Source organism: Anabrus simplex, chromosome 1, assembly GCF_040414725.1.
Source record: "Anabrus simplex isolate iqAnaSimp1 chromosome 1, ASM4041472v1, whole genome shotgun sequence".
NCBI classification, from domain to species: Eukaryota; Metazoa; Arthropoda; class Insecta; order Orthoptera; family Tettigoniidae; genus Anabrus; species Anabrus simplex.
The window spans coordinates 152,084,929-152,104,526 of record NC_090265.1 but is presented as its reverse complement, the minus strand read 5'-3'; the positions used below and the strand labels follow the sequence as shown (position 1 = coordinate 152,104,526).

General features: G+C 41.7%; 1 protein-coding gene across 1 annotated transcript in view; it reads right to left on the bottom strand.

Moving 5' to 3' along the window:
• LOC136858391 (maltase 2) overlaps positions 1 to 19,123 on the bottom strand; it is an 85,598-nt gene extending 66,475 nt beyond the window's left edge. Inside the window, exons 1-2 of the mRNA XM_067137941.2 lie at positions 18,958 to 19,123; positions 9,662 to 9,841 (exon numbers count right to left, since the gene is read on the bottom strand). Coding sequence (XP_066994042.2) covers positions 9,662 to 9,841; positions 18,958 to 19,123 — 346 coding nt within the window. The remainder of the gene's footprint in view (positions 1 to 9,661; positions 9,842 to 18,957) is intronic.
• Between the last annotated feature and the right edge of the window lie 475 nt (positions 19,124 to 19,598).

Here is a 19,598-nt window from a genome sequence, read left to right as displayed (position 1 = left end):
AATTAGATATTAAATATGTAGGGAACATTATGCGCGTATGATTGGGAAAGATTTATTACTATTAGTTAGGATCATCAAATGATTTTAAGATAATCATTGATATTTAACAAAAATTCATTTGCACGAATTATTATATAGATTTCAAAGTTCTTAGCTTATATGAACTATCTTTGGGAAGAACGGCAAGTTAGCTAGATTTATATTTCTTCGCCTGGTAAAGATCTTCAGAGTAGTTTGGATATAAATGATACTTGGAGATTCGGGTATTTGTAATCCCGGATAATATTAAATAATCATTGGAGTTGATCCAAATCGAGGCGTAATTAATTTATAATCATATATGAAATTGTGAGAATAATTAACCTGAAATAATGGGTTTTCTCTGTGAATTAAATGAACGGATCGAGATACGATGCCAAGACATGAGAGGGCGAAGCTGTAACATGTTTGTTGTTAGAGTGATAAGGAAGAATAAATAATTATAGCTGTTGTGAGATATAAAATTGGGCTGAATATATAGCCAGATAACGAGTAATAAGAAATAATGGCCTTCAAGTGAATGCATACTTGACAATGAGCCGAGAGGATATGTAAGAGAATTGAAAGGGAGAGTGACGGGTGATTTATGGTATCTACCCAGGACTAGTCACAGCTGTTATTGTGATGAAAAGGTATATGCTGGCCGACCGTAGGCCGAGCAAACTTTGCAGTCTCTAGCAAACGATGTTAATGGGCCAAGCTCTTTTCATTTACCAAAGTAATCTCGATCCCATTCTAATTATACGTTGCAAGTAACACGGATAATTTCCGGATTTTGTGAAGGATAGATCCCTTCTCGTGCTAAGTATTAATTTAGCCTCTGATTGGAGTCCAAAAATTTTTACCTTGGAAGCCGAAGCCTGTTGGTTCGAGTGATGCTGGAGCGATTTAACCAGATATTATGGCTTGGTTAAGCCATATCTTCAAGATGTGTTGTGTAAATATATTTGATATATATATGTTTCTGTGTGTTTTATTATTTCCCAAATGATATGGTGATGGGTTTGATTCCAGCTTTGACTGATTTTCTTTAAATGTTAACTTGTTAGGTAAACCCAGGATACGCACATATATGTTCAGAGTGTATGTTCATCGTAAGTGTTCAATGTAAATATACATTTGTCGTGGTCAAATGGATCACATGTTCGATACTCGGCAATGCAATCTCGTGTGTATATCAGATGTGCTTATATTGTGTTATGATTTCTTTTCTCCAAATCATGACCGGTAGACAAAGGACACTATTTAATATCCAGTTATGATTAACATATGAAGAATATCTGGTTCTTACCCAGGAGTCTCGAGTTCGATCCTCGGTATTGGAACCATATTTAATATCCATTTGTGACGAAAGTTTAACAAATAAATTCAATATCCATTTTTTTTAATATCATGTATCAGTGTATGTTGATCGAATGGTGTACATCAAGAATAGGGAACATGCATGATCCGGGGTTTTAATTAAAAAAATGCCAATCTGATTCAAAATTTCATGCAGAATTCAAAAATGTGATCAGAATGTACAAATAATAACTCCAAACATGATAAAAATCTACGAAAATGTCACATCACGCAAGTACGCGATCTCATTGGTCTGACGTCACCGTACAGGTTGACTGAATTAGCAGACGAAATAACACATAGTGTGCTGTGAGAAGCAGGATAGACTTCGCGTATTTCTACTTTACGTTAGTGTCTAGTATGGTTAAATTCGAGGTCTATACATCGGATAATAATCTGAGTGGTATATTTTAGACTGAAAATGAATCCTGCGCAGACAGTGAGGCAGAAAACTTATAAATGGTGTAGAGTTCCGATGTGCAATAGCACATCGCATACCATACCAAACAAATTGTTTATACATGTTCCAAAGACGCTAAAACTAGGAAGAAATGGATTTTGGCGAGCCGGAGAAATGCTGGTGATATATCGGAAAAGTCTACAGTTTATTTTTTTTTGAAGATTTTAACGTAAGATGAATTTGTTTGAATTTTCAAATCACTTTTCCGTGTCAGCTGTTCTAGTAGTATGATGCTTTATTTAAATGCTTCAATTACATCTTGGAATATGAAAGTAATAAACAGTGCATTAAATAATGTTGATTATTAAAGTATTCTCCAAACCTAACCTATGTTTTGGGTGATCCATGTCAAGATAATAAATCAAAGGGGTTATGAACCATTTTGACAGCTCTAATTCTACCAATATATCTTGGCATGGGACAGTTATGTATGTCTTTATTGAAGAGCTTAATTGGTAAAGAAATTTAGGCTATATCCAAATACTCTGTAATGTAACAAAGAATAGGCGTGTACATCATGAAAGGAAACAACGTGAATTTAACAAATGTATAACTCTACACAAAAGCAATCCTTGTCTGTTGGGGTGTTATAAGTTAACAATGCTCAATTATAATAATTATCATAATATTAATGAAATAAATAACATAATTGCACACAGGTGAAAATAGTGATGTAGGTGTTTAAAATATTATCCAACTTAGCCTACGTTTTAGGTTATACAAGCCAAGTCAATAAACCGAAGGGTAAAAATACCGCGCGAGTTGGCCGTGCGGTTAGGAGCGCGCAGCTGTGAGCTCGCATCCGGTAGATAGAAGGTTTTGAACCCCACTGCTGGCAGCCCTGAAGATGGTTTTCCGTGGTTTCCCCATTTTCACACCAGGCAAATGCTGAGGCTGTACCTAAGGCCACGGCCGCTTTGTTCCCATTCCTAGGCCTTTCCTGTTCCATCGTCGCCATAAGACCTAGATGTGACGGTGTGACGTAAAGCAAACAGCAAAAACAAAAACAAAAAAAAAAGTAAAAGTCACAGCACCCACAGACATTCCTGTATTGAGCGATTAAAATGTCACCAGGACACTTTTCTTTCCTGATATGCTCAGCTTGTTAAAAGCCAAATGTAATTAATGTTATTGGCTTCACGCCCCGCTAACTACTTCTACGATTTTCGGAGACGCCGATGTGCAGGAATTTAGTCCTGCAGGAGTTCTTTTACGTGCCAGTAAATCTACCGACACGAGGCTGACGTATTTGAGAACCTTCAACTACCACCGGACTGAACCAGGATCGAACCTGCCAAGTTGGGGTCAGAAGGCCAGCACCTCAACCGTCTGAACCACTCAGCCCAACTTGTGAAAACTAGATGAAGTCATATTTATCTTTATCATGCTTAAATTTTTCCCTCCACATAGATATTTGATTCTCTTTCATGACCCCGAAAGTGGGTAGGCCAGTTGCCCCAACCATAAATATATATTTTTTCAGAAATGATTGGTTATAGACCTACAGTACAATGATCTTTCTTTCTTTCTTTCTTTCTTTCTTTCTTTCTTTCTTTCCTTCTTTCTTTCTTTCTTAATCAGTTTATCCTTCAGGGTTCGTTTTCTCTCGGACTCAGCGAGGGATTTAACCTCTACCACTTCAAGGGCAGTGTCCTGGAACGTGAGACTTCGAGTATGGTGATGAAACTGGTGAGGAGGGCCATTACCTCGCCCAGGCGGCCTCACCTGTTATGCTCAACAGGGGCCTTGTTGGAGGATGGGAGGATCGGAAGGGATAGATAAGGAAGAGGGAAGGAAACGGCCGTGGCCTTAGGTGCCTGGAGGAGCAGTAGGAAAATACGAAAAACCACTTCGAGGATGGCCGAGGTGGGATTCGAAACCCTTCTACTCAGTTGACCTCCTGAGGCTGAGTAGACCCCGTTCCAGCCCTCGTACTATTTGTTTTCAACTTTCATGGCAGAGCCGGGAATCGAAACCGGGCCTCCGGGAGTGGCACACATTAACCACTACACCACAGAAGCGGACTAGTACTATATGTTTATGTTAGTGCTGAAATCCGATTTCTTACTTTACTAATGCTGAAAGCCCGAAAATGCTGATGATGATGATGCTTGTTGTTTTAAGGGGCCTAACATCGAAGGTCATCGGCCCACCCGAAAATGTAATGTTATTCTTTAATAGGGGAATCAGTCTAGAAGGAAATGTTGAAAGTGATGTGATATCTATCCAGGTTCGTTGTTATCCTAATACTATGGGTTACAGTACATTGCACGTATATAAAAGACGCCACTTACAAACTTGCTTGTTATCCGCTAATTTCTGCGGCCACAAAAGTAAAATTTTTAAAGAATAATGACATCTATACATGGTAGATTGTCTGGCTGTGCTGTTTTGAACCTTTCTTCTGTCATTTCGAAGTTATTCGCGATCATGAATAATAAACAATCGGCTTTCAGCAACGGCTGATGCACAACGGCTGGTAGAGCTCCATGCGGTACTGGATCGTGACGTCACAGCGCGCCGCTTACGTCAGAGGCCGTTTCACTCGCCTTGCGGAAAGGCACTATTAAATATTTTTTTAATGGTAGAAAACAAGGCAACATACCACAATGTAATACGTTTACGTACTATTTCATTGGTGTACTTTTCAAAAAAAAAAATATTTTTGAAAATGATGCATGTTCCCAATTTAAATATGTTTAGAATATATACTTGAATGGAGATTCTTCTCATTTAACAAATATTAGCACATTCCTCTCATATTATAGAATCCTACTTTCATTATTTTAGATAGTGCCTATTTTATTTCTTTATCGGACATTCCATTACCCATATTGCTCTACGAATTCAGCCGGTGATCTTATGAAAGTAGGGAGGATGAGACTTCAAGCCTGGTAAGTGACTTCTGGCGGTTCTCATCGGAATGTTCCATCTGTACGTCTGTTTGAGAAACTAAATTAAGTAATATTGCCCTGATTATACCTAATGCAAGCCTCATTTTTGTTGCCCAATTTTTGGGCCAGTTTCATTTTGTCGCCCGATGTGCTCAGAGCTGGTTCATACTTAATTTGGTGCGACGATTAAAGCCCTAACGGTTGCAATATTATATTATATTATATTATATTATATTATATTATATTATATTATATTATATTATATTATATTATATTATATTATATTATATTATATTATATTATATTATATTATATTATATTATATTATATTATATTATATTATATAGATGTTAGGCCCTTAAAACAAAAATCATCATCAACTTCTGGTATTTTCTTACCACGAGTATAATAAAAATGAAAATGGGTCAGAAATGGAATGAATGAGGTCCCCATCTAGCCGGTTGACGAAGCCTGTCGCACTTCTCTGGGTCAATGATTAATAACTGACAGATGAAATTAAATGAGTTTGGAGAAAAAAAATGAAATGGCATATGGCTTTTAGTGCCGGGAGTGTCCGACGACAAGTTCAGCTCGCCAGGTGCAGGTCTTTTGATTTGATGACGCTAGGCGACCTGCGTGTCGTGATGAAGATGAAATGATGATGAAGACGACACATACACCCAGCCCTCGTGCCAGCTAAATTAACCAATGATGGTTAAAATTCCCGACCCTACCGGGAATCGAACCCGAGACCCCTGTGGCCAAAGGCCAGCACGCTAACCATTTAACCATGGAAAGTGTTGCTGGAATGAAAGATGACAGGGAAAACCGGAGAACCCAGAGAAAATCCTGTCTCGCCTCCGTTTTTTTCCAGCACAAATTTCACACGGAGTGACCAGCTTTTGAACCACGGGACCCAGTGGTGAAAGGCCAGCGCGCTGCTGCGTGAGCCACTGAGGCTTAACTGCGAGTATAATCTGTAGGGTTATTCAGCTAAGATGCCCATCTGAAGTAGCTCGTAAACCGTTAAAGATATAGAAAATCATCTGATCTGTAGTGAACTAAGTATCTCTAGGCCTAGGGTAGAGAAAGTGAAATCTGTCTGCAAACGAATAAGGGTAGAAAATCTCCAGGACGAGGAAATTAGACAGAAGTACATGGATATGATCAGTGAGAAGTTTCGAACAGTAGACAGTAAGCAGGTTCAGGATATAGAAAGTGAATGGGTGGCATACAGGGATGCTGTAGTAGAAACAGCAAGGGAATGCCTAGGAACAACTGTGTGTAAAGATGGGAAAAGGCGAACATCTTGGTGGAATGATGAAGTGAGAGCAGCCTGTAAACGTAAAAAGAAGGCTTATCAGAAATGGCTCCAAACAAGGGCCGAGGCAGACAGGGATTGGTACGTAGATGAAAGAAACAGAGCGAAACAAATAGTTGTTGAATCCAAAACGAAGTCATGGGAAGATTTTGGTAATAACCTGGAAAGGCTAGGTCAAGCAGCAGGGAAACCTTTCTGGACAGTAATAAAGAATCTTAGGAAGGGAGGAAAAAAGGAAATAAACAGTGTTTTGAGTAATTCAGGTGAACTCATAATAGATCCCAGGGAATCACTGGAGAGGTGGAGGGAATATTTTGAACATCTTCTCAATGTAAAAGGAACTCAAACTGGTGGTGTTGCAAACAGCCAAGCTCATGGGGAGGAGGAAAATGATGTTGGTGAAATTATGCTTGAGGAAGTGGAAAGGATGGTAAATAAACTCCATTGTCATAAGGCAGCAGGAATAGATGAAATTAGACCTGAAATGGTGAAGTATAGTGGGAAGGCAGGGACGAAATGGCTTCATAGAGTAGTAAAATTAGCGTGGAGTGTTGGTAAGGTACCTTCCTGATTGGACAAAAGCAGTAATTGCACCTGTCTATAAGCAAGGGAACAGGAAGGATTGCAACAACTATCGAGGTATCTGATTGATTAGTATACCAGGCAAAGTATTCACTGGCATCTTGGAAGGGAGGGCGCGATCAGTCGTTGAGAGGAATTTGGATGAAAACCAGTGTGGTTTCAGACCACAGAGAGGCTGTCAGGATCAGATTTTCAGTATGCGGCAGGTAATTGAAAAATGCTACGAGAGGAATAGGCAGTTGTGTTTATGTTTCGTAGATCTAGAGAAAGCATATGACAAGGTACCGAGGGAAAAGATGTTCGCCATACTGGGGGACTATGGAATTAAATGTAGATTATTAAAATCAATCAAAGGCATTTATTTTGACAATTGGGCTTCAGTGAGAATTGATGGTAGAATGAGTTCTTGGTTCAGGATACTTACAGGGGTTAGACAAGGCTGTAATCTTTCACCTTTGCACTTCGTAGTTTACATGGATCATCTGCTGAAAGGTATAAAATGGCAGGGAGGGATTTAGTTAGGTGGAAATGTAGTGAGCAGTTTGGCCTATGCCGACGACTTGGTCTTAATGGCAGATTGTGCCGAAAGCCTGCAGTCTAATATCTTGGAACTTGAACATAGGTGCAATGAGTATGGTATGAAAATTAGCCTCTCGAAGACTAAATTGATGTCAGTAGGTAAGAAATTCAACAGAATTGAATGTCAGATTGGTGATACAAAACTAGAACAGGTAGATAATTTCAAGTATTTAGGTTGTGTGTTCTCCCAGGATGGTAATATAGTAAGTGAGAGTGAATCAAGGTGTAGTAAAGCTAATGCAGTGAGCTCGCAGTTGCGATCAGCAGTATTCTGTAAGAAGGAAGTCAGCTCCCAGACGAAACTATCTTTACATCGGTCTGTTTTCAGACCAACTTTGCTTTACGGGAGCGAAAGCTGGGTGGACTCAGGATATCTTATTCATAAGTTAGAAGTAACAGACATGAAAGGAGCAAGAATGATTGTTGGTACAAACCGGTGGGAACAATGGCATGAGGGTACTCGGAATGAGGAGATAAAGGCTAATTTAGGATTGAACTCGATGGATGAAGCTGTACGCATAAACCGGCTTCGGTGGTGGGGTCATGTGAGGCGAATGGAGGAGGATAGGTTACCTAGGAGAATAATGGAGTCTGTTATGGAGGGTAAGAGAAGTAGAGGGAGACCAAGACGATGATGTTTAGACTCGGTTTCTAATGATTTAAAGATAAGAGGTATAGAAGTAAATGAGGCCACAACACTAGTTGAAAATCGAGGATTGTGGCGACGTTTAGTAAATTCTCAGAGGCTTGCAGACTGAACGCTGAAAGGCAGTCTACAATGATAATGTATGTATGTATGTATGTATGTATGTATGTATGTATGTATGTATGTATGTATGTATGTATGTATGTATGTATGTATGTATGTATGTATGTATGTATGTATGTATGTATGTATGTATGTATGTATGTATATTTTTACTTTCAGTGATAATACCAAGGGTTCATAATCAACTCTGCAGTACTTTACCTAGGTCTCAATATCTGATGAGATAACGGTGCCAACTTTGTTTTTAAATAAAGATACATATTTTTCTTTATCTAGATTTAAACTTACGGATGTTAAAAAATCAGCGCTGCGATAATTTTTAAAAGCGGACACGTTTTTCTCGAGATAATGGAATGCATTCAAACATGCTTACTTTTTCAGCCGAGTGCCACCCTTTTTGATTGAATCACAAAATATCTTGATTCACTTTCGTTCTGTTTCGACCGTGGCTGTATTCGATTTGCGAGGTCTAAGAAGTCTTTTAGTTTCATGCTCATTGTGACCGTTCTCCTTTCTTTGTTCATTCTTCGAAGGGTCGAACTTCTTCCTTTTTTTCCCTTCTGATTAGTGTCAAGTTGTCCAACTCGTTGGCTGAATGGTCAGCGTATTGGCCTTCTGTTCAGAGGGTCCCGGGTTCGATTCCCGGCCGGGTCGGTGATTTTAACCTTAATTGGTTAATTCCAATGGGGCCGGGTGTTTGTGCTGTCTCCAACATCCCTGCAACTCACACACCACAATAACACGCAGTTACTTACAAATGGCAGATGCCGCCCACCCTCATCGGAGGGTCTGCCTTACAAGGGCTGCACTCGGCTAGAAATAGCCACACGAAATTATTATTATGGTGTTAAGTTGCCTACTTGTACTTAGTAAGTAGCACTGAATTTTTAGTGTCTTGAATAGCTTACGAGTTATTGTACGTGGGCATCTTAGCTGAGTAACCCTGTATATTATTATTAGGGATGGAAGTTCAGACACTGAACGTAGGAAGTTAATTACGTTGTGTGTTACAGAAGTATACAACTCAGAAGTAAACCTTCTGAAATTGCAGCCCACATATTAAATCAACACCAGTCACAGATAGTTTTGTATGGCATGAGTACATTATTTATAAAAGCCACCCACCGCCACTATGGAGTGGGAGATCGGATCTGGTTAAAGGGGGTGGAAGCCTAGTTGTACGGGCAAGGACCAGCTTCCCGACATTTATTTATTCCAAGCAAGACACGTCAATCTGACTAGCTTGCAATTATCCGCTTTATGTTTATCACTCCTTCCTTTGTACACTGGAGCTACTATAGCAACTCTCCATTTATTTTGTATAGCTTCTTCATTGAAATAGTCATCAAGTAAGTACTTCAGATATGGTCCTATATCCCAATCCATTGCCTTTAGTGTATACCCAGAAATCTTATCAATTCCAGCTGCCCTTTTAGCTTTCAACTTCAGTACATTTTTGTAAATATCTTTATTAACATAGGTAAATTTGAGTACTTGGATAGTACTAGTCTGCTCCTCTACATGGCCATTGTGTTTTGTCCAACTATCTTTACATACTGTACTGCCGACTAAATACTTCTGCCTCATGTACTTCCTCACATATACACTCTCCTTGTTCATTAATAATTCCTGTAATGGTTAATGAGCTACTTCTGGAACACTATGGTTCTACTCACCTAGTTCGTGAGCTCTGTCACGGAGCTCCTCGAAATCTTCCATAGTTCCGAAGATGGGATCAATTTCAGTATAGTTGGATATGTCATATCCAAAATCGACCATAGGCGACTTGTATATTGGGGACATCCATACAGCACAGACACCCAAATCCACGAGGTAGTCGAGCTTCTCTGTGATCCCTTAAACATAATAAGTGATCAAACGTCTTAGATATCTCTACAATAGTCACTTAACTTAGAAAACTCTAGAACAATGAAGATGAGCGCAAAGGCATTTCAGCAGAGTGAATCTAGTGTATTACGGTAGGTATTTGATGAGCAATTGGGAAAGAAAATACCTGGTACATCACTTATTTATATCATATAACATCAACAGAGTTGTAACTCCAAATTAGGTAAAGTTTACAAGTACCCAATTGAAAATGAATTAAAATAAATCGTAAGAACAAAATGGATTTGTTGAAAGTTATAAATAACGTATTTCAAAATGTTTTCTGAACAACAGTGCAATTATTTCCACAAAAGGAACCATCCAACCCACTAATTAAAAACAAACAAAAGATCCAATCATTCACATTACATTTGTATTTATCGCAAGTTTCTTCGTTGAACATGGAATCAATTGCTTTCACAACTACCTTCCATTAGTAATTTTAGACAACTCTTAAGGTCATAAACTTAGAACCACAGCTATCAAAATAATGTGACGATGAAGGCCAAGTGGAGGGCGGCCGACCGAAGGCAATAATACTAGCAAGAGACGGTAATGTTGACGCAGCGGTGACAATGTGGGCGGAGCTAGCAGCGAGCAAAACAGTAACACTGACGAATTGTTGAGTCTCGCGATAAGGAAGCTTCTCTAATAAGCTGGAGGCTGATTAGTGATGGGACAGGTGCAAATAATAATCTACAAACTTCTGTGGGTCTTCGTATAGAGCATGCCTAGGCCAGTCACCCTCGAGTGAGGCAGTCTTGAGTGCATCAGTTGCGAGTCGGTCGAGAAGGTCGCGAGTTCGTGATGAAAGTCACAGTGAAGTGTGAGTATGTCAGACGGTTACGCGGAGTTCAGTGCGGCATGTTGATGATGAAGTGAAGTCTTCTGGATCGACACTGCATTGTTGATGGCGTGTTGGAGAACAGGAGTTCGACGCGCCACCGAGTGTCTATGTGAGTAAAATCTCTGTCCAGTGGAAAACTCAGTCGTGAGTGAACTTGTCAATAACTACAAGTAGTAGTTTCACAAATGTAGTGGTTAAAGAATTTTAGTTTTAAGGATACGTATAACCCGCCACATTATCTAGGCCTAGCATCAGATTGTACATCCGGAAAATCCTAAATAGTTGTGAATTCTATAATATACTGTCCTAGGAGTTGTCTGGATCTTAAATTACCTTTGCTGGTATCAAAAGGCATCTGGTGAAGGAATCAGCACATATCTATTCCATAATGCAAAAGTTTATGAAGAAATACTTTTTCTCCTTCTTCGTCTGTTCAATAGTGATGTGGAGACAAAACATATCCAGAATTTCTACGTATTATCCTAGTAGGATCAAGTATTTGATATTGTTTTGTAATACAGATATCGCGGGAGACGTCTCCAAACTTTTTTAGTTTTACTCATTTTCTAGTTCAATGACAAGCAACTTGCATCCAATGGTATAATCTAGATGAGAACTTTTCTTGACGTATCCATTCAATTGGTTTAGTCCATAAAAGTGCGAATGTAAGCACACTGTTCGTTTTCTCATGCAGAGGGGCGTGATAACGAGCGGCATAGTCACTGGATTCTCAACAACGTGGCCACGGTTCGAACCCCTAACAACAGATCTGACATTTTTGAAATGAAAAATCACGTCCCTGTGGTTCAGTTTCCACGTAAAACTGGACGTCCCGTTGCTACGATCACGTTATCAACAGTCGCATAAAACTACATGCATCCAAGGTTTTATGATTAAATGTTTCTGTTAATTATTTCGATTGCAGCTGTACTTCCGTATTAGCATTCCCAGCTAATCAACATTGGTTTTCTTGGTGGATTCAAGGCGTCATTCACAAAAAACCTTTGAGTGTTGGACTTCACGTGATTCACTAATGGTGTGGCTTCATTTGTGGGTATACGACAACGTCCAATATTCGCAACTGAAGTCTGCTGGAAACCCACTTGACTTAACACGAAACGCAGCTACACCATGTGAAAGTGAGAGTTTGGTATGTCGTACATGATTTAAGAATTGTTTTCCAAATTTTTCTTTTGGGATACCGTTGACCTACTATATCAAGATATTTATGTAGTCAGTTGATGGCGTGAACGTACCGCATGGAATATGGAACGATTTGCCATACATCAAGGAAGTCTATGAGGCAGTTGGAGTGCGGAGAACATATTCATTAAGCTGCAAAAAAGTTTTTAAAATATAAACAATCGTAGCCCCACTACACTCTATAAAGGCAACATTACCATTTTACACTGACTGACAGAGCAAATGCAACACCAAGAAGGAATGGTTCGAAAGGGATGAAAGTTGGGGAAAATACAGAGACGGCACGGACGAATAATTGATGTTTATTTCAAACCGATATGCAGGTTACACAATGCGCACGGCATCGACTCAGTAGGATGTCGGACCACCGCGAGCGGCGATGCACGCAGAAACACGTCGAGGTACAGAGTCAATAAGAGTGCGGATGGTGTCCTGAGGGATGGTTCTCCATTCTCTGTCAACCATTTGCCGCAGGTGGTCGTCCGTACGAGGCTGGGGCAGAGTTTGCAAACGGCGTCCAATGAGCTCCCACACGTGTTCGATTGGTGAGAGATCCGGAGAGTACGCTGGCCGCGGAAGCATCTGTACACCTCGTAGAGCCTGTTGGGAGATGCGAGCAGTGTGTGGGCGGGCATTATCCTGCTGAAACAGAGCGCTGGGCAGCCCCTGAAGGTACGGGAGTGCCACCGGCCGCAGCACATGCTGCACGTAGCGGTGGACATTTAACGTGCCTTGAATACGCACTAGAGGTGACGTGGAATCATACGCAATAGCGCCCCAAACCATGATGCCGCGTTGTCTAGCGGTAGGGCGCTCCACAGTTACTGCCGGATTTGACCTTTCTCCACGCCGACGCCACACTCGTCTGCGGTGACTATCACTGACAGAACAGAAGCGTGACTCATCGGAGAACACGACGTTCCGCCATTCCCTCATCCAAGTCGCTCTAGCCCGGCACCATGCCAGGCGTGCACGTCTATGCTGTGGAGTCAATGGTAGTCTTCTGAGCGGACGCCGGGAGTGCAGGCCTCCTTCAACCAATCGACGGGAAATTGTTCTGGTCGATATTGGAACAGCCAGGGTGTCTTGCACATGCTGAAGAATGGCGGTTGACGTGGCGTGCGGGGCTGCCACCGCTTGGCGGCGGATGCGCCGATCCTCGCGTGCTGACGTCACTCGGGCTGCGCCTGGACCCCTCGCACATGCCACATGTCCCTGCGCCAACCATCTTCGCCACAGGCGCTGCACCGTGGACACATCCCTATGGGTATCGGCTGCGATTTGACGAAGCGACCAACCTGCCCTTCTCAGCCCGATCACCATACCCCTCGTAAAGTCGTCTGTCTGCTGGAAATGCCTCCGTTGACGGCGGCCTGGCATTCTTAGCTATACACGTGTCCTGTGGCACACGACAACACGTTCTACAATGACTGTCGGCTGAGAAATCACGGTACGAAGTGGGCCATTCGCCAACGCCGTGTCCCATTTATCGTTCGCTACGTGCGCAACACAGCGGCGCATTTCACATCATGAGCATACCTCAGTGACGTCAGTCTACCCTGCAATTGACATAAAGTTCTGACCACTCCTTCTTGGTGTTGCATTTGCTCTGTCAGTCAGTGTATAAGGCTGAATTTTTCGTGGAAAGGTCTACCTGAGAAAGATCCTTCAATAATATTTTCGACCACACGCTCGCACATACTACCAAATTGATATTCACGGCAGTGACGACACCATCATAACTTAATCTATAGCAGATTTTAAACAATGTACTTACAGTTTCATCCGGTGATGCTTCGTGATAGTACACTCATGGTTTTCACAAAAATACACCGGGACTAACTATTTGTTTTTTTACTTAAAAAGACTAATCTAAACTAATCAGCAAAATTTAACTGGTATTTTACCGGGAAAATATTTGTCACGACGTATAACACAGGTTATATTCATGAAGAATGCTACAGAACTCGCGAAACCTTCTCCTATAATCCAAGAGGAACACTACAAAAATTAACTATATAGGTCTACCACCATCACAGACAACCATTCGCGCTTAACTCTGTGTTCATGCTGGGCAACCTAAATATTTTTCTGCGGCTATCGGAACACATACTCTACACATGCCATCAATGAATTGCCCGAAGAAACTGTATACATGCCGAAAACCAAGACTAAAATATATTCTTCTATATTACAATTGATTTCATATATTGAATCTATTTTCATTAGCAAGACGATGTGCAAGTGGCTATACAGTTAAGATGTTGATATTTTTCTTGCACTCTCTAGTGTGTGGCCCAGAAGACTTCGAGTGTCAAGTATTAAAAATAACACCCCTTACCTAAGCTAGCGCCAACGGCCGTAGCCGTGTTGAAACACCAGATCTCGTGAGATCTCCGAAGTTAAGCAACATTGGGCGTGGTTGAGATGTGGATGGGTTGCCACGCGCTGTTGGTGTGGGGTAAGGGAATGGAGGAGCGGAAAGGAACTGGCCACCCTACCGTACGTAAACTCCGGCTCAGGTACACCTCTGCGGAGGTTCGGACCTGCCTTCGGGCAGAACACATCCTTACTTACCTAAGCTAGCCGGCCTGCCGCCGTAAATTGCTGTCGGGGGAGGGGCACAGCTTCGCCTCGAGGAAGTTTCAAGTGCATGCGTCACTCGAGCGACCTTAAATTTTGCTGGGGGTAGCTCTCTATCGCGCCAGCGAGGAAACCCAGCTCGCTGGAGATGCTGAACTGCGGTAGTGCGAGCGGATTGTCGAGACAGCTGTACTTGGCTTGGCTTAGATGTTCGCAATTTTTTAAACATTATAAAAAGGAATAATCAGAAAATGTAAATACAAAGTTCTTTACCTCAGCGACGCTGGGGTAGATGGGGTTCAGTACACGCCACTGCTATGAGGATAATCTCCAATTTTTCCGATCCCGAATATATTCTGCTGGTGTGTGGTCAACACAGTCCCCCCATATAATCAGGACTGAACTCTTTTATTTAGTTGTCTAAGAGAAAGAGCGTTCCGTAATAAACCTTAAATCGTGCAAGAGTTGTAGGATAAAATCACGAGAGAAATACTGATGGTGCGATGTGTTGCGATGCGTCGAAATGCGCAGAGCTGCGTATAGTGCGCATTTCAAGCACCATTTTTGGCATACTAATGTCTCACAAAAACCAAGATAAGACTTCTAGAGCCTGAAATATAGCTAAATTCATCTCCAATATTTTTATTGTCCTGTATCGAAACACCATTGAAAGGGTGTCATGCTTCAAGTGCTTCAAATGCTGGTTAAAGCAAGAATGGAATCTGTATATGTAGAAACCAAAAGGAAAATCAGTACTGCAACGAGCGTGTTTCTGAAACTGAATTGGAGTCCACTTCGAGTAAGTGAAAATTCGGATAATACGGACAGCCATACAGACAAAAAAGAATTTCGTCAATAAATCTCGTGCAGTAGGCCTATCACTGAAACTTCTTTTCGTATCTTAGTGAATTTGGTATATAAGTAATTTGAAAACAAAGAAAAGCATATTCACGTTCAATTTGCAGTAAATAATGTGGGCCTACTACAGTGTGTAGCTAATACAAACAGTAGAAATAAATGCTGTAATGGAATGCCTATTATTATTATTATTATTATTATTATTATTATTATTATTATTATTATTATTATTATTATTATTATTATTATTATTATTATTATTATTATTATTATAGCGTGTGAGTTGGCCGTGCGGTTAGGGGTGCGCAGCCGTAAGCTTGCATTCGGAAGATAGTGGGTTCGAATTCCACTGTCGGCAGCCTTGAAGGTGGTTTTCCGTTGTTTCCCATTTTCACGGCAGGCAAATGCTGGGGCTGTACCTTAATTAAAGCCACGGCCGCTTCCTTCCCACTCCTAGGCCTTTCCTACCCCATCGTCGCCGTAAGACCTATCTGTGTCGGTGCGACGTAAAGCAACTAGCAAATATATATATATTGTTGTATATTGTTATATTAAATACTGTAAGACTTGTTTCTGTTACAGTAGGCCTACGTATGATGCAGAGGGGTAACGAATTTGATACGGGTCCCTATGGCCCCCCTTATGGAAATGGTATAAAATATATCAATAACCCATTTAAGTTTAACTGCAGCAAATACTTCAGGGTAACCTATATCCATGTAATGTATACAAAGGACTATGAAGAGTACAAGACTAATCAATTTCTTCTTCTTTATCTGTTTACCTTCCAGGGTCGGTTTTTCCCTCGGACTCAGCGAGGGATCACACCTCTACCGCCTCAAGGGCAGTGTCCTGGAGCTTCAGATACTGGGTCCGGGGATACAACTGGACAGGATGGCCAGTACCTCGCCCAGGCGGTCTCACCTGCTATGTTGAACAAGGGCCTTGCGAGGAGATGGGAGGAATGGAAGGGATAGGCAAGGAAGAGGGAAGGAAGCGGCCGTGGCCTTAAGTTAGGTACCATCCCCCCATTTTCCTGGAGGAGAAGTGGGAAACCACCTAAAACCACTTCCAGGATGGCTGAGGTGGGAATCGAACCCATCTCTACTCAGTTGACCACTCGTACCACTTTTCAAATTTCGTGGCAGAGCCAGGGATCGAACCTGGGCCTCCGGCGGTGGCAGCTAATCACACTAACCACTACATCACAGAGGCAGACATAAATTTATTTACATATTTTATTTTGAAAGTGATATTTTTCTGGGGTTTGAAATACCACGTAAATATGTTTTTACTTTTGTCTTTAATTTTTTTAATTCAATTGTACTTACATTTGTTCCTAAAGAAATTGGAGCATGCGGCTTACTTTTTGGAATACAAAGGCGTTGAACATTTCTATAATATTCATGGATGACACATTCGATGCTGAGGAGACTGAGTTCACGGAGTTATTTCTAAGTTTGTTTCGAAAATGACCGTTTGCGGAAGAAACAAAAGCAGGAATAATTAGTTTTAAAATTCGATAGTTTGGTATCAATTTTCACGGTTTCTTTACTAATAACTAGGCACAGATATCAGTGAAAAAGCGTGTCACTCGTATTACGAGAGGCATCTCACCTAGACTCAACATAATCATTTTCAGGCAGATGCAACCATCCGACAGATAGTCTATAATCTTTTTAAACTAAATCGCACTACACAGTCACAGAGTGGCATTTATTTATAAAGTTTATTCATTTCTTTACTTTTCTGGGGAAGTTTGGGGGCCCCTTAAGCCCCAGGCCCGCCTGAATTACGCCACTGGTTTGATGAAGATACAATACAATCAAAGAAAGTAACAAAAATGTTGTTGCCGTATCGTGAAATGTGTGTTACCGGTGCCACTCTGTGGTGTCCAGGGATGGACACTAAACGCTTTCTCAATGAATCGACCGTAGGCCTTTGAAATGTGGACGTATTGCAGAATATTCAAAATCCCATGAAGAGACCGCGTTACCAACGAGGAGGTACTTCATCCATCGTGCCGGGAAATCATGTGAAGTCTTCCACCTCGTAAAACGCAGAAAATCAGCCTATTTTGATCACATCTTCCAAAACGACAAATTAAGCCTGATATAAGTGACCATAGAGGGCAAGGCAGAAGAGAAACGTGGACGTGAATGGAGAAGATTATCCTTACACAGAACCTGAGACAGTCGTCTAGCACCGGGCGAGTTGGCCGTGCGCGTAGAGGCGCGCGGCTGTGAGCTTGCATCCGGGAGATAGTAGATTCGAATCCCACTATCGGCAGCCCTGAAGATGGTTTTCCGTGGTTTCCCATTTTCACGGCAGGCAAATGCTGGGGCTGTACCTTAATTAAGGCCACGGCCGCTCCCTTCCAACTCCTAGGCCTTTCCTATCCCATCGTCGCCATAAGACCTATCTGTGCCGGTGCGACGTAAAGCCCCTAGCAAAAAAAAAAGTCGTCTAGCATACTCGATACGGAGTTTTTGATACGGAACACACAACGTAGGATGGTCGTCAACCTTCTGGGAGGAGACGGAACCAGGATAATAAGAATAAGAAGATGACTAAGTCTGTCAACCGACGAGAATCGCTAACGTCACTATCCCTGAATGATCGAGGCTATATCTGGTACACTAGACAGGACTGCCACCAGTCAAGGTCTGACTCCTTGGCAGGAGCAGCGGTGATCCCTGCGTTGCTGAAGACCAGGAACAATATTACCACCAGAGGAGCCATGATGCCTAAACACTTATCAAGTTATGATCTGTTTATATACTTTTCTTTTATCAGAAGATAGGCGACCATATCTTAATGAGCTATCTATCAAATAATGATGATGACTAAGTATAGAACAAAACTCTATTTTAGCGAAATGGCTCTACGGTAGGTTGGTAGTTTGGTAAATAAAATAGTACGGGGACTATTCACGTGGGATGAAATGGAACCCCTGTCCACCCATTTGATATCCTCCAGCACTCTCCTAGAGACCTGTGCCAATGCGCCGGTGTATCGCCCCCGGATTGTGGCCGATTAATTCGATGAACACTGTAAGGTCATGACGATTTTTTCCTGGCCATCGATGTCACCCGACCTTAGTGCTATAGAGCTCCTCCGGGATGCTATTGAGAAGGATGTGCGTACCGTGGACCCTGCTCCGAACAATCTTCGAGTATTATAGGAGGCAGCAATTATGGATCAGAATGGGTCCCCAATCTGTCTAGTGTCTTATAGAGTCCATGTCCCACCGAATCGCCATCGTCACCAGGGCGATGCAGAGCTTATGTATTTACACTGAAAGGCCCTGGGTTAGACTCCAGATCAGTACAATAATTTAATTCCTGGAGTGAGGGCTGAGAAGTGGTTTATTGAGCTCTATGAATTCCACTGTGGATCTATGAATTTCTTTGAATTTTACTGATATGAGAGAGAGCGTACACGGCCAAGGAAGCCAAGCAATACGCTTGAATATGTCCTCAAATTACCACGTGACACTTCAATATCTCCATGTGCAACTGGTTTATTTGAGAGCTCGATTAATTAAACTGTTCAAGTACTTTCATACGACTTAGTATCATGACAAATTCTCACCTTTGAGATCTCCGACACCATCTCCGTCGCTATCCCTGAATGATCGAGGATATATCTGGTACACTACACAGGACTGCCACCAGTCAAGGTCTGACTCCTTGGCAGGAGCAGCGGTGATCCCTGCGATGCTGAAGACCAGGAACAATATTACCACCAGAGGAGCCATGATGCCTAAACACTTATCAAGTTATGATCTGTTTATATACTTTTCTTTTATCAGAAGATAGGCGACCATATCTTAATGAGCTATCTATCAAATAATGATGATGACTAAGTATACAACAAAACTATTTGTACAATCTTTAAGTGACTCTTCGTTGAAGAGTGGGTGGGTTACTGTAGTCACGTCCTAGTTCGTGAACCATGGGCAACGGCTGAGCGGCCTAGCAAGTGGTCCTGAGAGTCAGGATACCGGTTGCTATGGAATGGGAGTGGACATCTCAGACATATTCTGAGTCTAGGCCCTCCTTATGCTCCGACGGCTAGGACTATACAATCTGCCGGTGGTCCCTAACCCGTTAGAGGAGAGATACTCACTTGGACTATGTGCAAGTAGGGTAGCATCTTGCTTCACGAATTTAACGAGCTCAGAACATTTTAAACAAGCCTAGGACCTATGGGAGTAACGGAGTCAAACTCCC